Source organism: Falco cherrug, chromosome 3 (assembly GCF_023634085.1).
Source record: "Falco cherrug isolate bFalChe1 chromosome 3, bFalChe1.pri, whole genome shotgun sequence".
Lineage (NCBI taxonomy): Eukaryota > Metazoa > Chordata > Aves > Falconiformes > Falconidae > Falco > Falco cherrug.
The window spans coordinates 56,710,629-56,737,714 of record NC_073699.1 but is presented as its reverse complement, the minus strand read 5'-3'; the positions used below and the strand labels follow the sequence as shown (position 1 = coordinate 56,737,714).

Sequence of the window (27,086 nt, the reverse complement as noted above, 5' to 3'; positions counted from 1 at the left end):
GGGCTATCCCAAGAGGCTTACAGTAAGATTTCCTTTCTTGTCAAATCCTTTTTTTGCTGTAGTGTTTGGGAGCTTTCTGTCTCTGTGGTCTATTGCTGTGACACATAATGAGCACCTAAAGAAGCCAGATGGGACTCTTGGCCTTGGGAACCTTGAGCTGATGAAGCTCTTTGAGCTGTTTCAGACGATGAATGAGCTACAGTCATAAGCATCTTTCCTGTGTTATTTGATATCCACAAAACTCTGGTGTGGCTTGCTTCTGCCACTTGAGAAGTCTGTTAAGTGGCAAAATTATCTAGAAATATTCTTAAAGTGAGGGAACAGATGGCTATAGAATACTGTCAAATGCAACCAGAGGATTCCCAGTGTAAATGGTGTGTGCGTTTTCTCTTACATCACTGTGATTTTCCTTGACTACAAGAACAATTATGTGATTGGAATGCAACACAAATGTATGAGGATGCTGCAAAAGTATCTTAGTTCAATGATGTGTTGAGATGCTGACTTTTCAAAGTTAATACCCGTAACCCACCCAAGCAATTAGTCATGTGCAAAACAGAGCTGTTCTGAAATGTAAGAGATGGCATTTAACACATCCCTCTTGCAGCTTCCTTAATATGTTGGAGCACGTTGCCAGGTAAGATAGCCAGCTGAGAATCTGGCCTATTATTTTAATGGGAATGAAACTGCAGAGGATAATCTTCTCACTTTACACCAAAGAAAAGGTGTTTATTGGCATTAGTTTTGGTATTGCAGTACTTTACTAGAGTTCAAAAAGTTCCTGATAAGATCTATGTATTTCTTTTACCAGCTCTTCCATGTTGCCTATATTCTTATCAAGTTTGCAAATTCTCCTCGTCCGGATCTCTGGATCTTAGAAAGATCAGTGGATTTTGGAAGAACTTACACTCCCTGGCAATATTTTGCTCGTGAGTATCAATTTTGTGTCACTTCTCTTTGGTGGACAGGTTTCTTTAACCTTTCACCTAGTAGCAGCAAAATCAGACTGTGGGGCTCACTGAAGATTTCAACTGCAGTGAAGACAGTGAATGTTGAATACATTTCTCTTGTCTTAGCTATCCACAATAAATTAGTTGCAAGAGTGTAACTAAAAATGAGTAAGATATTTTGAAAGTATAATTCAATACATAAATATTTTTGAGTCTGTTGGAAATTTTTGATTTGTTTGTCTTGGGTTTTGGGTATGTCAGAACTACAGTGTCCTTCATCCCATGGAACCCCCAAGTTCCTTGCAGAAATCAAAGTGAAATATAAATGCAAAACCTTGGGGTACGTCCATAGCGCTTTTTTGTGATGGTATGATAAATATTGTGCCATGTCTTGTCAGTCACAGGGGAGAATTGACCTGGAAGCACAGGGGATACTTCTTTGTTAGTTTAAATTTGAACAGTAATGTTTATTTTCGCATATAAAAATGATTTTGTTCTTACTTGACTAGACTCCAAAGCAGATTGCTTGGAACGCTTTGGAAAGGAAGCTAATCTTCCAGTGAGGAGGGATAGCGATGTCCTTTGCACCACAGAGTATTCTCGCATTCTGCCTCTTGAAAATGGAGAGGTAAGTGCTTTTAGAAGTAATGTGTAATGCTGGAAGCAAGCAGCATTGGTTTCAGAAATTTGCTGTTTCAATAAAAACCTAGAACTGGAAGTAATTTTTCAGCTATGACTGCTTGAACCTACATTAGTAAGTCCATAACCAAGCACTTAAGTTGCTTGTGAGATTTTTGGAGGGTGAGGCTCCTCCTAACTTTTACCCTTTGGGGGTGAGGGCTGCTCAGAGCCAACTGTGTTGATTTTTATCATAATTTAGGTACCTCACTTCAACCATATGCATTTGAAGCTGTTGACCGCATTTTCTGAACACTTCCAATGTATATAGCAGAGCTTACTGCATCAGAATTGCTCATGGGATTAAAGGCTGTAGAAACCACTCAAGAATAAGTAGCTATTTAAGAAAAGAATATATAAAATGCTACATGTTTGTAATATAATACATGTGTTTTGAAAATGTTGCTTTGATTTTAGCCATTATTACTTGCTAGGCAGAAGCGTGGCTTGTGTTATCTGTATGAATGTTAAACTCCTGGCTATGCTGGTGGTTCTGCTGACATTCTCCTTTTACACCTGATGTGGTTAGAATTGAGATCTGAACTCCTCAAGAGTTATCCAGAGTTTTGAGCATATGGATCTGGAGCTGTAGTTTCGTATTAAAGTAGAGTTTGGTTTATTAACATATCTGTAAAATTTTACTAATAAAATGTTGTAAAGAATAATTCCCATGAAAGAACACTGCTGGTGCCATCACCTATTATGTTCCTAAAGGAATTCTGCTGCTATCAGAGCTGTCACCATTCCCTTATGTGCTTTGGATTATAGCAGCCATTTGAAAATAGAAATCTATTATCTGGTCAGTTATAAATAAATGAAATTCTCATACTCAGTCCTGTATACACACGCTGGATTGTTAATAGAGATTCATGAATGCTAAGCTACTGGCATCTGTTTCTTTAAAAAAAATTAAAAAAAATTACTGGAGCCCCTGTTTTGAAAGCCAGATAAACCTGCTTTCATGTGAGGGGATTTTCTAAAGCAACACTGTGTACTTTCTTCCATTAATATGCTCCCAGGCACTGGACGTGGTAACAATAATATTTTCCAGGAATGTTTGTGCCTTAACCCAAAAATAAATGTGCTTTGGGAAAGAGCCAAGACCTGATGTTTTTACTCAGGCAAAGCTCCCATTGACACTATCAACTGTTAATATAACTACTTGCAACTATTCCTGTTATTTTTTTAATATTAAAAAATGTACATTTTGTGTGTTATACCTACTGTTTTCAAAACAGATAGAAGCACTTTTGTTTCCCAATGTGCCATATGAGTAATGAGAATTCAGGAGGGTCCAAGACTAACAACACTATTTTTCCTGATGTCCTGGCTTCAGTATGAAATGTGTAGTTGTTACTGCAAACATGCTTAGAAACAGTAGCAAGTTTTTGGTTTCTCTTATTAGTTTTGCTCTGTGTTGCTACTGACACTTGCAGTTGAAATATTTTAACAAAAATGTGCTTACTTCTTTGTTAGATTGTAGTATCTTTGGTAAATGGTCGCCCAGGAGCAAAAAACTTCACTTACTCCCCTAGTCTTCGAGAATTCACAAAAGCAACAAATATCCGCCTTCATTTTCTCAGAACTAATACGCTTCTTGGACACTTGATATCAAAAGCTCAACGAGACCCCACTGTAACCCGTAGAGTAAGTACTGTTTTTGCTGAGATATACTCAACAATCTTACTCAGCGTGTTAAGAGACCAAAAAAAGTGATCTAGATGTTTTCCCTTTGCAACGTACTAACAATTGAAACTTAGTGACCCACCTTTAAATTTGCATATTTTCTCCAGGTTTGTTTGAGACAAGAACTTAATTGGGTCAGCGTAGAGGGCAAGTAAAGATTAATAATTTTGTAATAGACAGTCTTCTTTCCCTGTTTTCAAATACGGAAGGAAGTTGGGTGCCTCATAGGGAGCTATAAGGAGCCAAAGCGGAAATCTTCTAAACTATCTTACACAGAACTGAGGAACTGAATATCCTCAGCTTTATTTGACACTACTTTCCCTTATTTACTCAAAGAAAGATTTTCAGGAAACAGCACCTGAATTTCTGAAGGAACAGAAATCAAAGGGCATACTTAAAAGTTACTGTCTTACCACAAATTGTTTGAGATGCCTAGGTGGTTTCAGTGGATTTTGGGCTATTCAGGAGCTTAGAAGCCAAAGTCCCACTCCCATTCAGTGGGGGAATGTAAGGAAATACAGCTCCCTCAAGGGAACACTGCATAGAAATTCATATACTTAGAGAGATTGCAGACTTCATATTGTATTGTTATTTTTAACCTTTTCAGTTAAAATGAAGATTCAGTAACAATTGGAGGAAACCCTGGGGTGAGGCACCACACAAATGTTTATGAGGGTTTCAGCATTGAAAAACATAAAATTATTCCAGTTACTTGATAGCACTCCTATTAAGTACCTTTATTGTCTTATGTAAATTTTAAGATGTTGCTCACAGGCAGATGTAAAAGCAGTATTTAGTTTTCTTGGCAAGCAGCACAGATTTAATGTAAGAATCTTCTGATGTTATCATAGCCATGGGATGTAGGCTAAATGAATGAAATGTCCAGTGTTTTATTAAACTGTTAAAAGATAGCGCAAGTTTTTATTGTGGAGACCTTCAAAGTCTAGGAAATAGTTAATATTCTTAAGGAAAATCTTTGTGTTAAACTTCCTACAGAAACAGATGAAAACCAGACCAGTTCTGTTCTACTGTCCAAGTAACTGCCTGGCTTCTCCTGTTAATGGTTTAAGTTCACAACACACTAAATCATATCAAGTATATTTTATGTCTACACTGTGGCAGTTTGGCCTGTTAATTGTTTTGGCCTATTAATTGTTTTGGCCTATTGCTAATTGCTGTTTTGACTTATTACTGAGCAGTGACAGTACAGCTGCTGTTGGTACTAAGCATGGCTCTGCAAAGCTCTATGAAACCATAGACCAGGTTGTGAAGACTCTTACACCTAAAACTACTGTTAAATATGTTGGCAAGAGTCACAGTGATAATTTCTAGCTGTGCCGACAACACTGGAAGCTTTTACTTTTAAGTTTTACTTACAGTATGAAAATGATATGCACAGTTGGAAATGAACGTGTATATCTGAATAGAGAAGGCAAAAAACATTTCCTCGTCTGTATATCCCACCTACTGTTCTTCACCTGCCTAGAGCAAAGAGAGCTAGTTGGAAAAGCTCTCTGCCTTGGGGAAGCATCTTGTCTGTGCCGGCCAGCTCCACCTACGTAAAAGGAGAGAGTGTATATGCAACTGAAATTAATCACAGAATGGTTGTTGAGGTTGGAAGGGACCTCTGGAGGTCCTTAGGTCCAACTCCCACTGCTCAGGCAGGGCTACCTAAAGCCAGTCGGCCAAGACAATGTCCAGGCAGCTTTTGAGTATCTCCGAGGAGGGCGACTCCATAACCTCCCTGGGCAATCTGTGTCAGTGCTCAGCCACCCTCCCAGTGAAAAAGTGTTTCCTAATGTTCAGAGGGAACCTCCTGCCTTTCAGTTGATGCCAGTTGTCTCTGGTCCTGTCACTGGGCACCACTGACAAGAGTGCAGCTCCGCCCTCTCAACACCCTCCCTTCAAGTGTTTATACACATTGATAAGTTCTCCCCTGAGCCTTCTTTTCTCCAGGCTGAACAGTCCCAGCTCTCTCAGCCTTTCCTCATAGGAGAGATGCTTCAGTCCATTCATCATCTTTGTGGGCCTTTGTTGAACTCTCCCCAGTATGTTCATGTTTCTCTTGTACTGGAGAGCCCAGAACTGAACACAGCACTCCAGGTGTGGCCTCACCAGTGCTGAGTAGAGGGGAAAGATTGCCATCGGATGAGTCCTACCACCTACATACCACCTAGAAGGGATGTATTGTGAATGGATTGAGCACAGGACATATATCTGCAGGATGTTCTGACCATTTTTCTCTTCATCCTCCAGTGGCATTAAATATCCCTCTTTAATTTTTCTGGGGCTGCGTAGAGACCAAAGTTTACAGCCATCCCTTTGTTCTGCCTGGTGCTCTAAGTGAGACGAGGAAACAACTGAACTACAAAAATATATGCAGAAGTTACTATTGCTATGTATACAGTAATTATATTTTCATTGAGTTGAACCAATTAAATTTTATCTTCTGTTGCCTGGGTGCCTGCAAGGCATGTGGATGAGATACAGAGTGGTTCAGTTTTGGGTCAGAATTTCAAATCCAGCTTCAGTCATGAGTGATTTTGACCAGGCTGGTGATTTCCATCTTTTTCTAGTGTTAGTGATCATGTCTGACTGAATGGGGAGACTGCACTGCCCAAACCAACATGTCCTGTTTGTTGACCAGACCACAGTCTCACAAATTGATGCTTTGACTGTACTTTACATCTCCATCCTCAACCTGGCTTTGAACAAGCTTTGGGCTTGGGTACTGGCAGCTGCGTAGCTGCTGGGGAATTGAGAACTAGAGCGATATGCCTTTGGTGCGAGCTGCACAACCCTGTTACTATCAGGCACCCCATGGGTATTGGCTGTGATTTGCTGGTACTCATACTGAGACACAGGCATCAACAGAGTTTTGACCATTGGCTGCCTGACTTTGACCCTTTGTAAAGTCATGTCTTTAAAATTCTGATAAGCAAGATTTAACAATCTGATGTTGATATTTCTGACATAATACAAGTAAGTAAAGACCTATACATACTTATTTTGCTTGTTCCGTAGTATTACTACAGTATAAAGGACATCAGTATTGGTGGTCGATGTGTTTGCCATGGTCATGCTGAAGTATGTAATGCAAAGAGAGGTGAAAACCAATACCAGTAAGTAAGCTGAATGTAACATTAATTTAATAAGAGGAAAACAATACATGCATGTTTTCAAAAGACCTTTTTTATTATAAAATTTTATAGTATTACAGGGATTTTTCATTATGTTTAAAAAAACATAGAATCTGCTAATGATTGACAAGAAAACATTTCAAGAGATATTGTATGTGAAATATAATAATAATAAAGTCTTTACTTAGATTTTTTAATTTTTAATTGAAATAAGAGTTTGGCAGATGGAATAATTTCTTAGAAACTCGGGTCTTTTTGGAAAACATGGGTTGATATCACCTTCCCACAGCAGGAATTAGAAGCCCATCTCAAGAACAAAGTGAACTTCCTGGAGATACTGGCCATTATAACTGAGCTCAGCCAAGATCCAATGACTTTTGATCATTACTAGAAAAAATAAAAACAAACCTGAACTAACTGTTTCTTTTCCCTGTTAAGTTTGTGATTTCCATATTGATTTCACAAGGAGTTAGATCAGGGTCCTTGGCTTATCTGCTATAAGGAAGTGACTGTGAGTAATTAGGCTGTCTAAAATGTATTTTAAAAGCCTGGTTTTAAACCAGCTGTTGCTCTTATCCACAGTGGCATTGAAGCAAACTTTTATCAGGACAATGCAATATTTTCAGTTGTGGTCTAATGAGAGTAAGTGGGGAGATGGGTGGTTCCTTTCCAGATGTCTATGCTAGAGAAAATTACAGAATGTGTGAAATCTACAGGAATAGGATGGTTATATTAAAAAAAAAAAAAAAAGTTATTGCCCCTTGGTTATTAGACTATACAAATAAGAGAGGAACATTGGAAAAGGCCTCTCCAGTCTCAAGGTCTTTTTCTTCCTGGGATTCAGTTACTATGCATGATAGTAAGACATAGCCCATAATGAAAGCTTGCCCTTCAGTAGGGTATTCAGCTAAATAAAAAAAATGAACTACATTTTCTTGATGAATAGTGTGCACTATTTTAAAAATAATAAGATAAAGTTATGATCTTGGTTTATTAAAAACACGAATAAAATTATTGTAAACAAAGCAAAATGAAAAAGTTATGAAGGCATGCATATAAAGGTGATAAATATTTTGATTTACTGTACATCAACAAGCTTGAGCCTTGGAATGAAACTAAATTAGGATACATCCTAAACTGTTATCTATCATCTTGATTTAATATTCTAGAATAAAGTTTCATAATCCAGTCTATTGAATCCAATTATAAATGTTCTCTATAAGTAATCTGTGCTAATAAACTCACAATCACATGATTAAAGTAATCAACCATGAAGAATTTTAGGAAAGTTCCAAAATGTTATAGTATTACTATTTGACCTCTTTACGTGTGAGCTTAGGTCCTGTCCTTTTCACGCTAGGTGTATGTCTTGGACTGTAATAAAATTAAGAAAAAAACCTTTAAATCCAGCTTCAGTAGAATAAGAGACTTTCATTTCCTTAGGTTTCAGTGCAAATGTCAGCATAACACTTGTGGGGAAACCTGTGATCACTGCTGCCCTGGATATAATCAGAAACAGTGGCAACCTGCAACAGCTGGGAGCACAAACATATGTGAACGTGAGTAGCCTAAAAGATGCTAGGTTAAAAGGGACATTGACAAGAGGGTGGGAGTTAGCCATAGCACACGTGTCCATGGAACGTAACTAGCACACTACATGTTTTAACACCTTTTTTCTGTACTGAGAAAATTCTTCCCATACAGAAATGAGGAATAGATGATGCAGTGAGTATTATTTATGTTCTTCTCTCATACTAAACAATGAAAATAGTCATTTGTGTGAGAATATTACATGAGGAAGCCTTCTTGTACTGCGTTGAGTCAACATCTGTCCCCAGTCATAGCTGTCTGCTGACAGATTGTGGATCCCCCCAGCAGAGCAGAGGCTATAGGCATCCTGTACAACTTCAGAATTTGCTTTCCCATCACCCAGCCTCTCGGTGCTCAGATTGCAAAGAGATTGCTCAAGGCTGCCACAGCTTACAGGCACTTGAGCTGCCCTCCATTCTGCTGACCATGTGTAAATGGGCACAAAGGTATACCTGATGGGAAGCCCTGGCAATTCCACACTTGCACCCCTTCCTGTGCTTGCAGTTGGAAATTTGGAGTGCTTTAGCCCCACAGACTGAGTAGTCAAGCTGGAGAAATCCACTGACCTTTCCCCCACTTCCACTGTTGTATTAGGTCTGGCTGAGCCCCACAGCAGCCCTCGCGGTGCTGCGCTTGTATGGGTAGCTGGACTGGCGGTGATAACACACCGGTGTTCTGACTAGTGCTGAGCAGTGCTCGCACAGCATCAAGGCTGTCTGTCCAGCCTTCCTCCATCTCCCCCCACCACTAGGCTGGGGGTGGGCAAGATCTTAGGAGGGGACGTCACCGGCACAGCTATCCCAAAGTGACCAACGGGATGTTCCATATCATATGGCATCTGCTCAGATAGAAAAGCTAAGAAAAAGGAGGAGGAAGGGGGGACGTTCATTATTTACAACATTTGTCTTCTGGAGCAATCACTACGTGAACTGAAGCCCTGCTTTCTGGGAAGTAGCCAAACATGGCCTGGTGATGGGAAGTAGAGAATAACATCTTTTGTTTCCTTTGCTTCCACAAATGTGATTTCTGCTATAGCTTCATCAAACTGCCTTTATCTTGACCCATGAGTGCTTTTTCCCCCTTATTTTCTTACCCCCTATTCCACCGAGGAGGGGAGTGATAGAGTGGCTGGGTGGGCACCTGGCATCCAGCCAAGGTCAACCCACCACACCTGTGTTTCATTTTTTTGTTATACAAAATAATGGCATGGACCCTCTTTTGGTGGAGGGGTACATACTGTCACACATGGATGTTTTGCATCCTTCTAGCAAGAAACCAAGAGTGTGGTACAGATATCTGTTGCCATCTCTGTACACATCCTGTTCTGAGCAAATGTGTTGCCAGCCTGCAGCTTTCTTTGTCTGGCCTTATTTATTTTCCTTGTCTGCCTTTCCTGAGAGCAGCATAGCCAGTGGGTACAAACCGTTAACAGGGAAACTTTATTTGAAAGCCAGAGTGATGCACCTATATAATCAGTTTGAGGAATAAAGAGGTGGCTTGTTTAACCAAAACTGCAGTACTAAGAGTGAGTATTGGGGGTGGGGGAGGAAGCTGATTAAAATGTTTGATAGAAGATAAGCATGTTGGGACACAAATTTTGGACAATATTTGAAACCTCATTTAAATTCCCCTCTTTGAAAGGAAAGCATTTTCTGCCAGGAAAGAGATAGACAAAGAGCATAAATAATGTCATGGTTTTAGAAGATCATCTACAAGATTCTGAGCCAAAACAACTTCGCTTCTAACTACCTCTGAAGAAATACCCTTTTTAGTATGGATTGCTCCTAGCAGTTTGAGGTGATTTGTTGAGAGCGTTTGCCAGGTGCAGACCTCTTTTCCTGGCAGCAGGTAGTGAAGGAATTAAAGCAACCTCGTTAAGCTTCCTGGAAGCTTTAACTGAGGTTCCTTGAGAGAAACTGATTGAAAGAGATTGGTGGAAGCTTGTAGGGATAAACCCAACCTTTTGCTTTGAGTTTCCCAGTACTGTATGCGTCAGCAGATGGCCCAGGGTGGTGAGAAGATGCTTGATGAGGTAGAAGGGGGTTCTGTTTCCCTGTGAGAGAAAATGCTATTACTGTAATCAGAGCAAATAATTTCCCACGGCTGTTAGAAGACATACTTGCAAGCTGTAGCTTACAGATGCTTTGGCCCTAGAGGAGAGGAGCTTTTATTTACATCATAAATACTTTCTTTTTCTTTTCTTTTTTTATTAATGTTCTCTTCTTTCCTTTTCTGACTTGGTATCTTGAACCAGCATCTTATATGTGCAATGTTTTATTTTCTTGGAGAGTTATATGCATAAAAAGAACAAAAGATCTTCACAGGCTATCAAACCTGGTCAGGGAACCTAGTCTCAACCTGTCTGGTTCCTGTCAGCAGACCGTAAGGGAACCTGATATCAGGCCAGCACCCCAGCTGTGTTGTTGGTAGTGTCTAGGAAAAGGTTTCCTTGCCCAAAGCTGTTGAGACACAAAGACATAGAGGAGACACAGCAAATGATCCAATTTCCCTTCTCTTGCCTGAATGATTGTGTAGCAAGGCATGGAGAATCAGTTGTCCCTGAGTTGTGCTCCCAGTTATGCCCCATACTTGGAAGAGAGTTTGGAAGGATTATCTCCCATACACTTCCCTTGTTGTAAAGAAAGGGTCAGGACCCTTAGCTTCTGTTTTGAAGTGCTTTCAGGAACCCGTTGATAAGGGTTCCTGATACTTCCAGAGTATCTTATCCCATGGTCAAGATGAAGGGAGGATTTCAGGATTTCCCTAAACATGAAGTCATATCTTTATAAAGTCAAAACTTCAGGAATTTCGTGGGAAGGTTTCCCTGGAGTGCTGGAATATCTATCATTAAAAGCTCACTTAGCACCCAGATGCTTGGGGAAGCCTTTTTTGCTTCCTGCATTCTTTAAAAAAATTTTCCCGTTGTTCCTTTCCAGCGAGGAAAGATGGATCAGATAAAAAAGGACAATAAGGTAACTTTATGGCAAACCCATGGCCCTGTCGTTTGATTTATTCTGTTTGCTTGCTGTTATGGTTGACTTCTACTCAGAATTATGTTATAGTTCTGGAAGATTTCAGTGAAGACAGGCAGAGCTTTGCATGACCAATGGAAGGAGATTAGTTTTAACTAAGATGAGATATACACCTCCATCACCCTTTACTCAAACTGTATTTGCAGGAACTAAAAAAGTGTGGAGCTATTTTTCAGATCCATCCTCTTCTGCAAGCAAAGCATTATTGGGCTGGCTCTAGGATTTATATTGCTAGACCTTTTTTGCCAAAGGTAAAACAGCAAAGGGTTTTGGGGATTTAGGTCTCCCACCTTGATGTAAGGAGGTTGATGAAGCCAGCTGGTGCCTGTATAAGGCCACAAGTGGATATATCAGTGGATGTATCTCAGATGTTTTTGAGAGATGAATTTCCTAAGCTGAGGCATCTGTGAGGCTGATGTGCCTGCAAGCAAAGCCTCATAGATACTTCTCAATCTCTTCTGAGCACTGCAATGTTAACAGCTGTTCGAAGGAGTTAAAAGTGTAGCAGAACGTGTGTGTAGAGATGGATTCAGAGCCACTGTGAGTTCAGCTGTTACTTTTATTTGGCTTAACAGAAGGCAAAAGTAAAGGAAAGGAGCTAACCACAAACTACCTAAAGTAAAATGTATCACAGCTGAGACTTTAAACAACCATATACTGGGGAAATGAGTTATCTCAGTCACCTAATTCTATCCTTTTCTAGGTAATAATAGTATATTATTATTGGTGGTGGTATTATTGTTACTCATACCATACTTTTTGAATTCACAATTCTCAAGAAGTAGGATGAACTCGTGCTTAAAACTTCTCCGTTCAGAAGACAGCAGCTGGGTAAATGTATAGCCAAGTTTGCTGGTATATCTGTATCTAAGCTGAGTATGAGTTCTTTGATGTAGGTCTTTTTATTCAAATGTGTATATCTTATCTATAATTGTTTATTTTAAATAAAGATTTAGTGCACATGCTTGAGCCAAGATGTATTTTGAGGCATGGAAAAACAGAATAAGCATTTGAACATGTTTTTAGTAATTCTAAAAAACTGCTGAGACCATTCTTCTGGAGCTTCCTTGTTCTGCATTTATGCATAAATATGTAGTTTTGAGATGGTACAACTGTTTCCTCCTCTGACAAGCCTAGCAACACGTTTTCTTCATGTCTACGTGATCTTACCATGTTTCTGGTATGGAAATCCAGTTATTGACAGGTAAATATGTGCGTTTGAGCATACTCCAACATACCTGAGTATATGTATACATTAAAAAAATCTAAGTTTCTTTTTCACCTCTGCTACATTACTAAAATTCTAGCATAATAAAGAAAGCTGACTTGGGATATTACTTTTTCAGCCTGCAATTGCCATGGACATGCCACTGATTGCTACTATGATGCTGATGTTGATCAGCGCCGAGAAAGCTTAAACATCCATGGGTATTATGAAGGTGGAGGAGTCTGCATTAACTGCCAGGTAAAAAGGTCGTTTTGGTCAGTTTAAATAAATTACATTTGAAGAAGGGCTATTGAAGTGGGACTGTGTCTACACCAGCAGTTTAGAGGCTGACCAGTCTCAATAGCTCAATTTCTCTGGTGGTGTCACTGATGCTCAAAGCAGGGAAACAGGTGTCTGAAAATAATTTACATTATACAACATTGCTTATTACTATATAAATTACACATATAAATTGTATTTGTGCTTAGTCCTGAGTGATTCAAATAAAGCCACACAATGCAACAGTTAAATCAACTACAAAAGTTCCCCTTCCTGTTATTACAAAGCCTGCCATTTCCCTACTTAACCAAAGGAAAAAAAATTAACCAAATAAAATTCCAGCTCAGGCCAGCTGGTTCTTTACTGCAGCAAAAGACAGAGGGCTGTCCCTCATCAGCAGAAATAAAGGAGGCTATAGGCTATACCAAGAAGGAAGCTTATAGATATTGAAGAAGCACAGAGTCATAGAAGGGACCTCTGGAAGTCATCTAGACTAGTGCTCCCCTCAAACCAAGGCCACATGCAAAGTTCTATCAGGTTGCATTGAGAAACATCTGGTGGAGTTCTGAAAACTTCCAAGGATACAGATTACACAGACTCTGGGTAATCTTTTACAGCACTTAATTGCTCTCATGGTAAAGAGATTTTTGTTACTGTTCAGTAGGAATTTCTCCAGTTGCAACTTGTGACAGTTAGCTTTTGTCCTTTTGCTGTGCATCTCTGAGAAGAGTTGGCTCTGTCTTCTGTGTGACATCCTCTTAGGTAGAGAAAAACTACCATTAGACACCTCTAATTAGACATCTCCTTGAACATCTCTTCTCCAAGCCAACCAAAGCCATTCCCTCAGTTTCTCCTTACATGTCATGTGCTCCAGCCCCATAACTATCTTAGAGGCATGGTTGGATTGAATCAACAAATGTAAATTTGGAATCAGAGACTTTATACTGTATCTGTCATTAATGGATAACATATTCTCGGAAGGAGAAAGAATGTCTGTCATCCTGAGTAACTTTTGTTCTGCTCTGGCTAATTACTATCAGGAAAGATCATACAAGGCTCTGATCAACTTCGTCTAATCTTGGACTTACCTCTGCTTTGAGTGGGATTGAACTACCTGACCTCCTGAGGTCCTTTACCATCTGAATTATTCATTGGCTTAGTGATCTCAGGGTTAAATACACCCAGACTTATTTGGAAATTTGTCTTCCTTTTGTTGTCAAGTCATCTGAAGTATGACAAACAACTGACCAGAATGTAATTCAAGGGGAAAATTATCACCAAGCCTATGTTCCTATGAAACCTATGCATCATGATTTATGTATTGCCATGTTGTGTATTTAAAAATACAGCTGCATTTAAGCAACAAAAGAAAGGAAATATCCAGTAAAATTTATAGGGTATGTTTTCCATTTTATAGCCACAATATAATCAGATACTGTCCAAAAGGCAGTCAGAAGACAGTAGAGTTATTTTTATTAGCATGAGAAGAAGAAATGTTCTTTGTCTTCTAATTGACTTTTCTGTGCAGAACTTTATTCATGCAGTCTGGTAAGACTTATCATGTTGGTCTTTCCTGTCAGCTCTTTGTTCATGTAAGAACATTTCTCTTATATTGCTTCCAGGATAGAAAAGAGCAAAATTAATCTAAATCTGTGAGTCTCGGTTAGATGACTGATACTAATTGTTTGTAACCTAATTTTGTGGAAGTTACGCTGATTAAATAAGTTTACCATGAATCTAATTATAGCTCCCCACCCCGGATAAAGCACATGGATTTTAATTTACTTTTTCTGCCTGTGTCAGGGAAAAAAGTGTTGGGAATGGATGCTTAAATGAAGAAGAGATAGAATTGAAATGTTGCATACAAAGATACATTCAATTTTTTTAGCATCTGGTAAGAAGGGAGGTCTGAAAATCACAGTCAGACCCCCTACTCAGAGCAGGTCTAATTAGATCAGGTTGCTCAGGGACTTGTTCAGTCAAGCCTTGAACATCTCCAAGGATGGAGATGCCACAGTCACTCATGGCAACTTGTTCCAGTGTTTAACTGCCCTCATGATAAATTTTTTTCCCTAATACCTGATTGGAGTTTTTCATGTTCCAATCTGTGCCTGTTGCCTCTCATCCTATTGCTGTGTACCTCTGAGAAGAGTCTGGCTTCATCCCTTCTGTATCCTCCGATCAGATAGCTGTAGGTAGCAGTAAGTTCTCCCTTCTCTTCTTAATGCTGAAGAGACCCAGCTGTCTCAGCCTTTTCTTGGATGTCATGTGCTTTGGTCCCTCACCATCTTGGTGGCTCTGCCCACCCCTTGTCCACAGCACCAGGTCATCTTATCACAGAGATCAATGAAGTTGATTGGCATACTTTGCCCTAGGTAAATTTATGTTGAATACGTCCAATCACCGTCCTCTCCTTTATGTGTTCTAAGATCACTTGTTCACTGGATCTCCTTCTCCACCGAGCAATGGGCCTAGCTTTTCTTTTGCTGCTGCTGTACTCCTGGAAACCTTTCTTTTTGCACTTCACCTCCCTTGCTAGTTTTAACTCCAGCTAAGCTTTGGCTTTCCTAACTCCACTCCTACATGTATGGGCAGACTTTGTATTGCCACCAAGTAGCCTGTGCCTGCTTCCACCTTCCATGTACTTCCTTTTTGAGTTTGAGATCAATCAGGAGCTCTGTATTTATCTGTGCTGGCCTTCTACCATACTTGCATGATTTTCTGCACATTGGAAAGAACTGTTGTTGTCCTAAGGAGGCTGTCCATGAGAATCAACTAGCTCTCCTGTTCTTTTTTCCTCTCTAGGCCAGTTTTAGGTAAGCAGATACCTGAACAAGCCAAAATCTACTTTTCTGAAGACCCAGGACTGTATTTCTGCTGTTGGTCTTGCTTACTTGTCTCAGGATCTTGAAATCCACAGTCTTGGGGTCACTGCAGCTGAGACTGCCCTCAACTGTCACATGTTCTTCCTTGTTAGTGGGTCTCAATTTGGATGGAACATCTCCCCTAACTGGTTCATGAACCTCTATATCCAGAAATTGTCTTTGATACTTTTGAAATAACTTCTGGATTGCTTGCACCCAGCTGCATTGCCCTTCTGGCAGATACTGAGGTTGTTAGTCATCCACGAGTACCGAAGCTTTCCCTAGTTCCCAAAAGAAGGCTTCATTTGCCGCCTTGTTCAAGCAGTCTGTAACAGACACCTATTGCAGTATCAGCTGTGCTGGTCTGTTCTCTGATCCCCGCCCTCAAGCTCTGCACAAGTTCATCCCCTGCCCTAAGCTCCAGGGAGAGGCCCAGGCACTCTACAGCCCACACTGGGAGAGCGGCATCCACCTCTGGGAGCTCTGTCTGGGGTGGGGCCTCTGACGTGCTGTGGGAGTTAGCACTGGTAGTCTCCAAAGAATGTGCCCTGCAATGTGTTGAGACCGTTGCTGCACAATCTCCAAGTAGCCCTACACAGTCTTGAGCAGAGATGGTGGTCCCCTCTGTGCTCCTGCCATGCTAAGTGCTGCAGCAACCACTGTTGTTGTCTGCTGTGTGATGCGAGCATCATCTTCCCTGATCTCGTGTCAGCCTTCCCTAGCAGCTCAGATCTGAAGGTGCTAGAGGAGGCTCCTGGCAGAGCTGGAGACGGAACCCAAAACTGCTGTGCAAACTGAGAACCCCAACCATGAGCAGCAGCCAGCCCCAGCAGCACCCTGGGTGCCCTGCTCATGAACTGCCCCACCAGCCCCAAGTGCTGGGTCCCTGCTCAGCCCTGAATTGCAACATTTCCTAAGGAGGAACTAAACAGTGGGTGGGAGCTGCTTTGCTTGCTCCAGGGCAAAGCTTCCCCCTCCAGTTCCCTACTCACGAGACTATGAGCTCTCCAGGATGCCTTGTGACCATGATTTACTCAACCAGTGCATACCATCGGAGCTGCATGCTGCTGCTGCCCCACCGCAGGGGAGAGCTTTGCTGCAGGAGTTGAAACACACTCAGGACTGTGTTCAGAGGGGTGTTACATGGTTTTGCTGTAGTTCAAATTACGATATGTTTTCTGTGTGCCTGAAACACATGTTTAGAGACATATACTTTTCTAATGGAAGATCTGCTTTGTGCTGACCTGACTGATCAGGTTTTGGTTTATTTTGATGTTGCTGATCTTAGGCATAGAATATTCAAAAAAGTAATATATAGTATGAGGGCTAATTTATGATGCAGTTCCCTGAATGATATATGCGTTATGATAAGAAAATACCATAAAAAGAGAGATGTGACAGGGAAAAGAGATTTTTTTCCCCTATATTTTTTTTTTAATAGCTCTTTTTTATAATGGTTTAAAGATAAAATTCAGCTGCTTTATGTGAGAACACCATGCTACAGAAATCTGTAGAGGACAGGTGGATAAAGAACACCAAATGATGAGTGCGGTCTTTATTGCACCCATATTCCATTTTTCTCCTGTGCTGATCCTTTCTCAGTTGTATATAGAAACAGGGTAAAGGATGTTATTGTTTCTTAATTCTTCCAAATTTCCCCTTATATCTCATATTCTCCTTTTGTTTTATATTACACAGCATAACACAGCTGGTATTAACTGTGAGAAGTGTGCAAAGGGTTACTATCGTCCTTACGGTGTTTCAGCAGGAGCTCCTGATGGCTGTATACGTGAGTCCTTCTCTGTTAAGTATCTTCTCATGGTGGTGGCGTGGGGAGGGGTTGGCTGTAATCAAGGCATGGGACGCATCCTTTGGGGAGGAAAAATGGTAGAGTGACCAAAAGATGTTGCAGAGCAACTGCAAATGATTTTTTGTGTTCCTTTAGACCCTTTTAAATGTATTTGTATTAACTTATGTGTCATATGAGCCTAAAGCTTCAGACTAGCAGCAGGACAATAAGAGGAAGTAAGCCACAAAAGTCTTCTGAGGAGATAGGATCATGTAAGCCTGGGGTGCTGCTACACACACCACAGCGAGGAGGCCTGACCTCTAGGAAGCTACTCTCATTTCCTACCCTCATGACCTTGCTTCTCTTTGCTCTTTGATGTAGATGTGAGGTATCCTTTGGCTCTTGGTCACTTGAAAAATTTATTCTATAGCTCAAATGGTCACAAGGATCACTACTGTTTTATGCAGTGCTGAACCTAACAACTAATAAATGATGCAAGAGGATAATTACTAATGTAACATTTGAAAAAGAAGACCTGAGTATAGGTGAGAGATAAGGGTTGAATTACAAACAGGCTGAAGGATCCTTGTGACAGGTAGGAGGAAGCTATGGTTTGTTGTGTTTGGGTATTGAAATGAACAAGAAGTCAACAGCTGTGACGTGCTGCTAGAATGTTGGACATGGTATATAAGGAAAGGTGGATGGAGCGTGGTGCTTAGCCTAGACCATGAAGTGAAATGAGTGGATGCCACAGAAAAGGTAGTGGCTGCAGTGCTGTGGAGTAATAACATGCAGCTTTCTGAATTAAAAAAACCTAAACACTCTAAGAAAATAACATGGGTCTTACTTCCAAGGGGTATCACAAAGACTGGTGATATAAAGTACTTGGAAAATATGTAACAGCGTGCAAATGTTAATTCTCCAAATAATGAGGCATTCACATCTGCAAATCTACTATTATAATTCCATGGTGCACTGCTGTAAAAGGCAAATTAATTCTTTTCAAAGGAGTGCCTAATTGCTGATACTTACTTAGCCTGCAGTTGTAACTCGGAGCGTGCAGAGGGCTGTGAGGAAGGGTCTGGCCGCTGCTTCTGTAAGCAGAATTTCCAGGGAGAAAGCTGTGAACGCTGTGCTGCTGGATTCTATGGTTATCCATTTTGTGTGCGTAAGTATTCAAATAAAAATGCCTCTTTCCTGTGTTTTAAATTTCCATTAAAGAATTAACAGTTTCTGGCATTTCAGCTTCATACGTTTACATTTGCTGATAAACCAGTTGTCATGATACTGAAGAGTCTGATTTATTTTACAAAACAACAGTTACTTGAAAATCAAATAGATCATGCTGCATTCTTACAATTCTGAGTTCATTTTAGACATCTTCATCATGGCTACAGCCTCTCTCTCAGTAAGTCATGAACTCTAGTCCTATAGCCCTAGACAAATTGTTTAAACGTGTCTCAGGGCCTTTAGGTGTAAAGAGCACTTGGACTAGGAAGTGGAACATGACCGTAGTGAGAGAGAGGGGAGAAAATGGTTATGTGTTCTCCTTAATTTGGGTGGATTTGGAACTTGCATCCCTGATAAACAAAGCTTGTGGGCTTTCAGAGGATTCTAAAATAAATAATTCTAAAATAGTGCCTGTTTAATGTTGGAAGGGCTCTCTTGGCAGAGCATAAGGCTCTCAGCTGTGCTCTCTTACTTCTACTGGACTGCAGATAGGTGTAGATATGTGATTGAAGGAAGGATTCCAGTTTGTTTCAGATTTTTTTAAAAGTGGTTGAAGGAAAGGTGTTTGTAAATCCAAAGGAAACAAACGTATTAGAAAAAACGATGTGATGTAGAACTGCTGAGTGGTTCTATTTATTGAAAATGGTAATAGATGCTATCTAATGCTATTGACTAATTGAAAATCAGATTCTTACTTTAAAACAAGGAGATTAAATTTAAGTGTTGGGAATTCAGAAATTTAAATGGTTTCCCCATAAACAAATTATATATAAAATAACTGAGAAGAAAATGTAATACCAGGATTGTGTTGGCTGCATAAAAGCTTGTGACTCCATGAACAAATTCTAAAAATGCACCAGTGGAATGTTTTGTGCCTTCAGGAGAAGAGAGTTTCTGACAGTTGAGAAACAAGGTATTGTTCTGGAGCAAGAACTGAGGTCTGACTAAAAGAGAGGTACTATGATGCAAATGGAAGAAGAGGGAAATCAATGCAAAACAAAGGGGGAAAAAACAGTGTAAAAAGTTGAATGTTGTTTGAATTCAATGGCTGTGATAGAATAAATCCTCTCTGTACAGTGCATTCTAGATTATCATATCTCATGTATCCTCTTGTTTGTAGTCTAACATTTTTTATTAAGTTCAGCTCAGGTAGATCCTGATCTAGGTGCCACTGATGTTTGTAGCTCATCAACTTTGGATCCCATCTTGATGGAGGAATGTTTGTTAGGATGTCTTTCCCATTCCTAATATGGAGGATTCTCAAATAAAAAGCACCCAACATGTCATGAATTCTGGCAGTTCAGGTAGTGAGTGATAATGCCACATAGCAGGAGACGGACCTTCAGCTGGAAGCAGAAAATGTGCAATAAATATGGAGCTCCCTAGATAGGTCTCATAATACTGTCTAACGTAAGAAAACTTTCTGCACAAAAGGGTAGGGAGCCAGAAAGCAACCTGGTAGCATTTCCAAATGGTGTCTGGTCTTTCATACTGTTCTTTTGAGATGTCTGTACCTGAATTGGAGATTAAAAATAAAGTGTTGTTCGTAACTGAAAGAAAACTAAGCTAAAGTTGGTTACTAGAGTCATGTGAATATCATTCTCTTTATATTGACAGGAGGTGACTTCGTTGTTTGTCATTGAAATGAATGTTACACCTCATTGTTTCTTTTGTTTTAAAGATACTCCTGTATATCCTTTTACTTCTCCAAATCCAAGAGATGCTGTGGCTGGTGACATAATAGGCAAGTTCTTGGTGGTTTTTTTTCCCCATATCACTGTTTTATCCCATGTTGCTATTTTTCGTTGTTTCAGTGGTGCCTGCTCTTTCATGGAGATTTATGTAGTAATTTTGCCACTGTTGGTATTTATCTTTCAGAGAGCCTTTGTTCTTGCCAGAAGTTCATCATAGTGTCATGTTCATATTAAACAGTTTAGTGGGCCAGTTCCAGAAAGAATTATGGATCAAAATAATTTTTCCCAGCCTCTGGCAAACATCTGCAAAGGCTGACCGTCTTGTTTGGTGCTCTTATGAACAGATCCATCAAGACTTTCTGACATGTACAGCTTTCTGACACAACAACTGCTGCTTTGTGGTGTAAATCTCTTTCTTAAGGCTAACTAGCCTCTGCCTCTGGACTGTCCTCTTGCACCTGGCAAATTGTACGTTGCCCTTGGCAGTGAAGGACTTTGATTTCTAAGAGAGCTACACATTTCTTATTTAGCCCACTGCAAAGCTGCCTGAAATCCATACGATTCCCTCAGTGGGCTTATATTTTTTAGTATATGTTATTATACTGCAGTACAGAGACATCATCACAGCTAGCACTTAATCACATACATTCTTGTAACACACTTCAGAATTAAAAAGCCTCAAAATCTTCTTCATATCCTAAAATCAACATTCTTCCCCTTTATTTCTACTAGCTTTACTAGAACTGGAGTTTATGTTGGGAAATGAAAAAGTGTTTTCTTCTGTGAATGTAGCAGACACTGATATCTAAGCAGACAGTACAAATCCATGTATTACAAGTCTCAGTTGTTTTCTTGAAAGTGTCTGCAGTTGCCATCACAGCCCACAAAGACTCAGTCTCCTGTACCACTTATCTCCTTCGTATGGCATCCAAAATAATTGCCCTGGTAGGCCTCTGGGTATGCTGTGTCGCACATCCCCTTCTTTCACATATTTTTAAAAGGAAGAAGAAAGAAAACTCCAAAGAAAAATGAGTAAATATAAACAGGAGAAAACAGAATTTGAGCTTTTTACATTTGCAACAAGTATCATCTGAGTCTGAAGGCATAAGAAAGGCAGCTGCCTCTAAGTGGAAGCATCTGTGTCTGTGGAAATTGTAAATCTGTGCTGGCAGGCTAAGCACAATTACAGATTATTAATTTTTTAAATGAGATTTCCATGTGAGGGTCATACAAATAGTTTTGTTGGTTCAAGAATAATAATTACTTAGCACTGATCTGTTTTTCTCTGCAAAAATACAAGGAGTTGCATGATTTTTCTGCACTAACTTTGTTCCTTTCTCTGTTTTCTTTTGTAACTAGAAGGTGGCTGCAAACCAGGGTATTTTGGCCCCCAGTGTCTGCGTAAGTGCCGTAGTTTCTTTAATGTTTGGAGCCTGCTTCCTGGTGTAAACGCCAGCCATTGGCTTCCAAGTGTAATAGGAACTTTAAGATCGTAACGCTGCAAATGTTTTCTTTACAAATGTGCTCCTCAGCGTGCCAGTGCCACGGCACAGGAGTGCTGGGTGGTGACTGCGATGGAAATACCGGACAGTGCAGATGTCGAACTGGATTTTGGGGTTTTTCCTGCGATGCCTGTGCAGCTGGGTATTTTCATTACCCCTTCTGCCAGGGTAAGCCAAATGTTCCCTATCAGTAAGCGTATTCACAAAATACAGACCCAAGTTTTATGCTGAAGGATGAAGTTCTTTTGCCACAGAGATTTCATAAGGGGCTCTCCCAAAACTCACAGAAGTTAAAGAAGGGATGATGTGATGAGGAGAGATTTCTATCTAAAAATTCCCCTATCTCCTTGATTTCTGTCTGTGATGCAACTGTCAGACTCCAGTCTGGAGCTTCATTTAGTAACATTAATGAAATTTAGAATGCCTTTGGGAACATTTCTATTACTTACCCTTATTTAAAAAAAAACAAAACAAATTTGTGTTTAATTTGGGTTTACAAACTTACTTTGATGCACCATGCTGCTCTTTCTAATCAATAGTAGAAAACTGACTGTTTTAAAACTTTATTAAGTATTTCTGTATTGTCTTTTTAGGCATTTTATTAATGCCTCCCAGATGAGATTGTAAATCCAAACCATAAATTGTTTCATTTTAGTCTTAAAAAGGACGGAACTACTTTCAATAGCTAGCATACTACTTGGGGTTGATAATCAGACTCTGAGTGAAGACAGACCAAGTGCAACACTGATATTGAACCCAGTAGTTACTTCAAGCCAGATTCTTTTGCTCTTTCATTAAGCTCTCCCTCAATGCTGAATTATTACTGATGTGGGCAATCAATAAAAGCTGTTGTGAATCAAAATAAATCTGAAGGGAAGATTTTGGTCCCGTTGCGCATGAGGGGATTGCTTTTTGGTTTTTGTTTTTTTTTCTAATTTCAAGAAAGATAAGAGAGCCTGTGAAGAGGCTGCCCCTGAAATGTCTTTTCTCATTTGTAGTGTGCGAATGTAACTTGGCGGGTACCCAGCCCGAAGTCTGCGATTTTCTTGGGAGATGCCTTTGTCGCTCAGGGGTGGCTGGACTTCAGTGTGACAGCTGTCAGCCAGGCCACCACTCATTCCCTGCCTGTCCAGGTAAGGCTGCCAATTGCATGTACAGCATCAAACAAGCCCTTGAAAAGGCAGACAGGAGTGTTTTTCAGATAATGTCTTTGCGGTGGGTGAAGCATTGTTCACAGCAGTAAATGGGCAAGGGATTCTTGTGCCCTACAGTGAAATCTTCATATATTCTAATTCTCTAATTCCAGGGATGTTTCCATAGTAAGGGAGAATTATATAGTCTGTATAGTCTGTTTTCTCACAGCTTGGGTGGTTTTTTTTCATGGTCAGACTGATATAGCCTCAGTCAGCACAGCTGTCTTACTAATAACCAAAGGATTTGAAAGCTGTTTTCACATGGAGGCTTACAGCAAGAGAGCATGCTTGACTACTAAAGAACTGGCATAGCAGAGCTGTGAAGCGCTAATCTACTTTTGCAGAGGCTCTTTGTTTGGTACCTTGTAAAATGTGTGTTCTGTAAATCTGAAAATTAGAAGCTCCCATTTTGTCCTTCATGGTGATTTCTCGCTCATCTTAAGATCGTCCGACAGACACCAAGCCAACCTGTGTCCATGTGATCATGAAATATGAAAGATCTCCATGGGATTTCACCAGTGTACCTGCCACCAAGCTCTAGGCTGCTTTTTACAAGAGAGGGAAACCAATGAAATAAGCCATGAATACCATAATGGTCTTATGTGTGTATGAGGAATGCAGTAAGTCCTACCTGGCCCCTAAGTTTTGTCTGCCTTTGCAGAGAGAGGCCCTTAATCCTTAGTGAATTTTACATTGAGAAAGAATACAGAATATTGCTGAGTTCTGTTATGTGCTTTCCTGTGCAGCTTAACAAGATTTATGTAGAATATTATGATTTACTTTCTTCTATCTCATGATTTTTGATTGTTGACTATGGTAGACTCCTTCCTTTTGGACTAATGTACTTGTTTATCTCCTGTGAAAGGACAACAGAATTCTTTATGCCCTTGCAAAGATTTTGTGGTACCAAACACAATGGGTGGAATGAAGAAATACCACATGATGGTGTCTTTATGGTCTGGAATAGATTAATGTTTTCTAATGAAAAACATAAAATCAGGATTCTGCATTGGTACACACTGTTCAGTGGTTTTAAAATACTCTAACCATTTCTTTTTTTGTTAGAACTGAATCAGGTAGCAGCCTTAAGGTAAATCAAACCTGTACTGAATACGTTTGAACTTTTAATGCCGAAAGCTGAAGAGAGACATGAAAGCTTAAAAGGCGATGCAGAAATAAATTGTGAAAGACAGATAAAAATAGTTGAAAACACAGTCAGTGGGATTACTCAAAACTGCTGCCGTTTATAGCTTTTTCTGTTAAAATAAGCTGCCATGGGTTTAAACTTAAACTAACGCAGCATGCTGCAAGCTGTGGTGGAAAGTGAACAGCCCAGCCTGCTACTCCAGTTTGGAGCTGTCATCTTCAGGGGGGAAGTAGATCTATAACTTTTTGGCTGCTTCAGCTAGAACTGATATCTCTGTTCTTACCTTGTTGAACCCAATAGAAGCTTTACTCAATAGGAGTGATATCAAAATAAAGGCTTTAAATTAATCAGTATTACTAAAATGAGGAGAGAATACAATATAATGTTCATCTAGGGGTGGCCTCTAGTTTAGGTGATGTTTTTGTAAGCTTCAGTCTCCATATTTCTCTTATACTAACTTCCTAGGAAGCCCAGTGTCTTTACAGGCGTCTTTGAAGTAAACACAGCAAAGTCAGATGTCCTTGACTACAGCAGAAAGAGGAACCAAAAGGGGGAACCAGGAACATGAACACGGAACAGAAAGACAGTGTGTGTTTTGTATTTCTGTCAGTCAGCCATTTCTGTCAGTCATAAAATCCTTAACTGCAACACTTTGGTTTGTACCTGGGGGCAGCTGGGATTCCCAGCTGGGTTCCCATTCATGTACCTATAAAGTGTGACCCTGTGTAATGTCCAGCATCGTTTCAATAAAATAGCACATCTTATCTTATGTGATAGAGCTGTTAGCCTAAATTAGTGGTAACTCCAAGAGAAGTTTGTTGTTATAGTCTGACAACATGCCTTGTGTATTACATGCAAATTGCTGCAATACACTAGCCTGCTTGTAGAATTAAGGTGTCAGTAGTTCTTACTTTGTGCATCATGAACTTGTGCTTGTGAATCGTTACAAATAAGCTTCTTGTTAGCCATTAGATTTAGCCTAGCTTTGTGGCTGACGTTTCTCAGAGGTTATTTTTTAAAGATGTTAAGTACTTCTCTCATGTGGTGTTCTTTCCATTGTAAGATGGATTTCTGTCCCTTACACTGTTTTTTTGCAAGGCATCAAACTAAATCTCTGAACTGTACATTATAGAATTGCAGTAAGAGCCTGATTATAAGTGGTTGAGGAGGCAATTGCAGTGTAAGCATCTACTTCAGGATGTTTATTTTTGGTGGTAAATTTATGGTTCATCTGGTTTCCTCATGATTGCTTTACATTCAAAGGTAACTTTTTTGGCAATTTCTGGTTTAAGTAACTGCTGGTTTAGATAGGTACCTGTCAGGCTAGTTATTGGGGTTTTTTTTCTGTGTAGAATGTAACTGTGATGCTGTTGGCTCAGTGGAGAATACATGTGGTCCTGGAGGTCAGTGTCTGTGCCATAGTAACTACGCTGGACTTAGATGTGACCAGTGCGCTCCAGGTTATTACAGCTATCCCAGCTGCTTGCGTGAGTAAAAGCCTTTCCTCCTTTAATGGGGTTTGCCTTCTTATTTCTGCAATACAGAAGAAAACAAATTTTCTCAAATATATTTCCATCTAAAACTACTTATGTTACCATGATAGTTTTGTTCCATCCAAAGCCGGCAACAGTAGCACTGCAGATGGCTTCCTGGCAGGCACACACTCTGGTAGTCCTCCCTGGCACACCGTGGCTGTTCCTGTGCTGATTGGGTTAATGTGAGCATGGCATGTGAGTTTGGCCTTGGTGGAGTTGTATCTCTTTTTTAAAATATGAAATCTACAGCTTAGGGTGGACAATGGGCATTTACCTTTATGAGTTCTGGCTCACTTAACTTATAGAACATAAGCTGTGTTTCAGCTGGTTTGGGCTTCTGTATGATACACTGTCCTGTAAACTTTTAAGTACATTAGTGTGTGCTCTTGACATGTGCCAACATTGCACCATAAATTCTAGTCTAGAAGGGCTTAACTCTATTAATCTTCCATCACATCAACAATTTTTACTGCCTATGGGAATCTGTTGATCAGGCACAGAGTGTGAGTATAGGTTTTTCACATCAAGCAGAGGGAAACATGCAGGCTCTGTCCTTAAAATCAGCAAGTTACTTGATCATTATCAACAGGACTGCTCTTTCCTAGAAGTCAAAAGATTAGTGCTAACTAAGGAATATATCCTCAGAGTTCTGCAATTACTGGTCACCACAACCACAGCAAAAAAATAATCTGACATGTTTGTTCTCTTTCTTTGGGAGACTGTCTACTACTTTACAAAAATAATTGTCATTAATCTTTTCACCCTTAGACTCTATATGAGCAAGGATTAGTTCCCTAGGCTGTAGCAACATTGTTTTGTTTTTTTTTTTTTTTTGTGTGGCATTATTCTTATTTACCCTATGTGTATAAATCATTGCACAAGTGCGACCTTACATAGGAGTCTGAAACAATAGGACTGTTGCATGGTGTATTTCCAAGCTTGCTTCTGGCCTCCTCTGCCCTCAGATCCAAAGGTGTGATGGGCATATTTTGCAACCATATTTTTAAGTGCAGGTCTAATTACAGCATTTGCCTTGTGCTTTTTGTTACCATAAGAAGATCAAGAAAGCAGGAAGCCAAACCCAAGCCTGCTCTTAGGATGGGACAAAGAAGTTGAGGAAGATAGATTTATTACAGTTCCAGATAATCCTACCTGTTTCTGTCAAGAACAGGGGAAGAAAACAATGGCAAGATGGTACAGATCACCTCAAACTCATAGGTTCCAAGCAGGGGTGAGGACCCTGTGAGTTATAGCAGGACTTTGTGAGTTATTTATTGGAAAGAAAAATGAAGAACACTTTATAGACAAATAATATTCAAAACCACTACAGTACTAAAGTTTTGGAAGGGGGTTGCTTGGTACCTACAGGGTGAACTCTCCCACCCCGTCTATGTTTGTTGTTGTGTAGCCTGTCAGTGCTCTCCTGACGGTTCCCAGCATGGCACGTGCAATTCCTCGTCAGGGCAGTGCAAGTGTCAAACGGGCATCATGGGGCGATGGTGTGACAGATGCCTTTCTGCAGCTGACAGTTTCCCCTACTGTGAAGGTAACACTTCCGAGGGAAAATCCT

The 27,086-nt window shown here is 40.1% G+C and overlaps 1 protein-coding gene across 1 annotated transcript in view; it reads left to right on the top strand.

Moving 5' to 3' along the window:
* The window catches only part of LAMA3 (laminin subunit alpha 3), a 122,857-nt gene that overhangs the window by 15,514 nt on the left and 80,257 nt on the right, over positions 1–27,086 (top strand). The window contains exons 3-15 of the mRNA XM_055705748.1: positions 812–929; positions 1,460–1,578; positions 3,105–3,275; positions 6,339–6,436; positions 7,898–8,013; positions 12,423–12,541; positions 17,125–17,215; positions 18,252–18,383; positions 20,127–20,189; positions 21,499–21,540; positions 21,672–21,809; positions 22,640–22,774; positions 25,334–25,468. Of these exons, the coding sequence (XP_055561723.1) occupies positions 812–929; positions 1,460–1,578; positions 3,105–3,275; positions 6,339–6,436; positions 7,898–8,013; positions 12,423–12,541; positions 17,125–17,215; positions 18,252–18,383; positions 20,127–20,189; positions 21,499–21,540; positions 21,672–21,809; positions 22,640–22,774; positions 25,334–25,468 (1,477 nt within the window). The remainder of the gene's footprint in view (positions 1–811; positions 930–1,459; positions 1,579–3,104; positions 3,276–6,338; positions 6,437–7,897; positions 8,014–12,422; positions 12,542–17,124; positions 17,216–18,251; positions 18,384–20,126; positions 20,190–21,498; positions 21,541–21,671; positions 21,810–22,639; positions 22,775–25,333; positions 25,469–27,086) is intronic.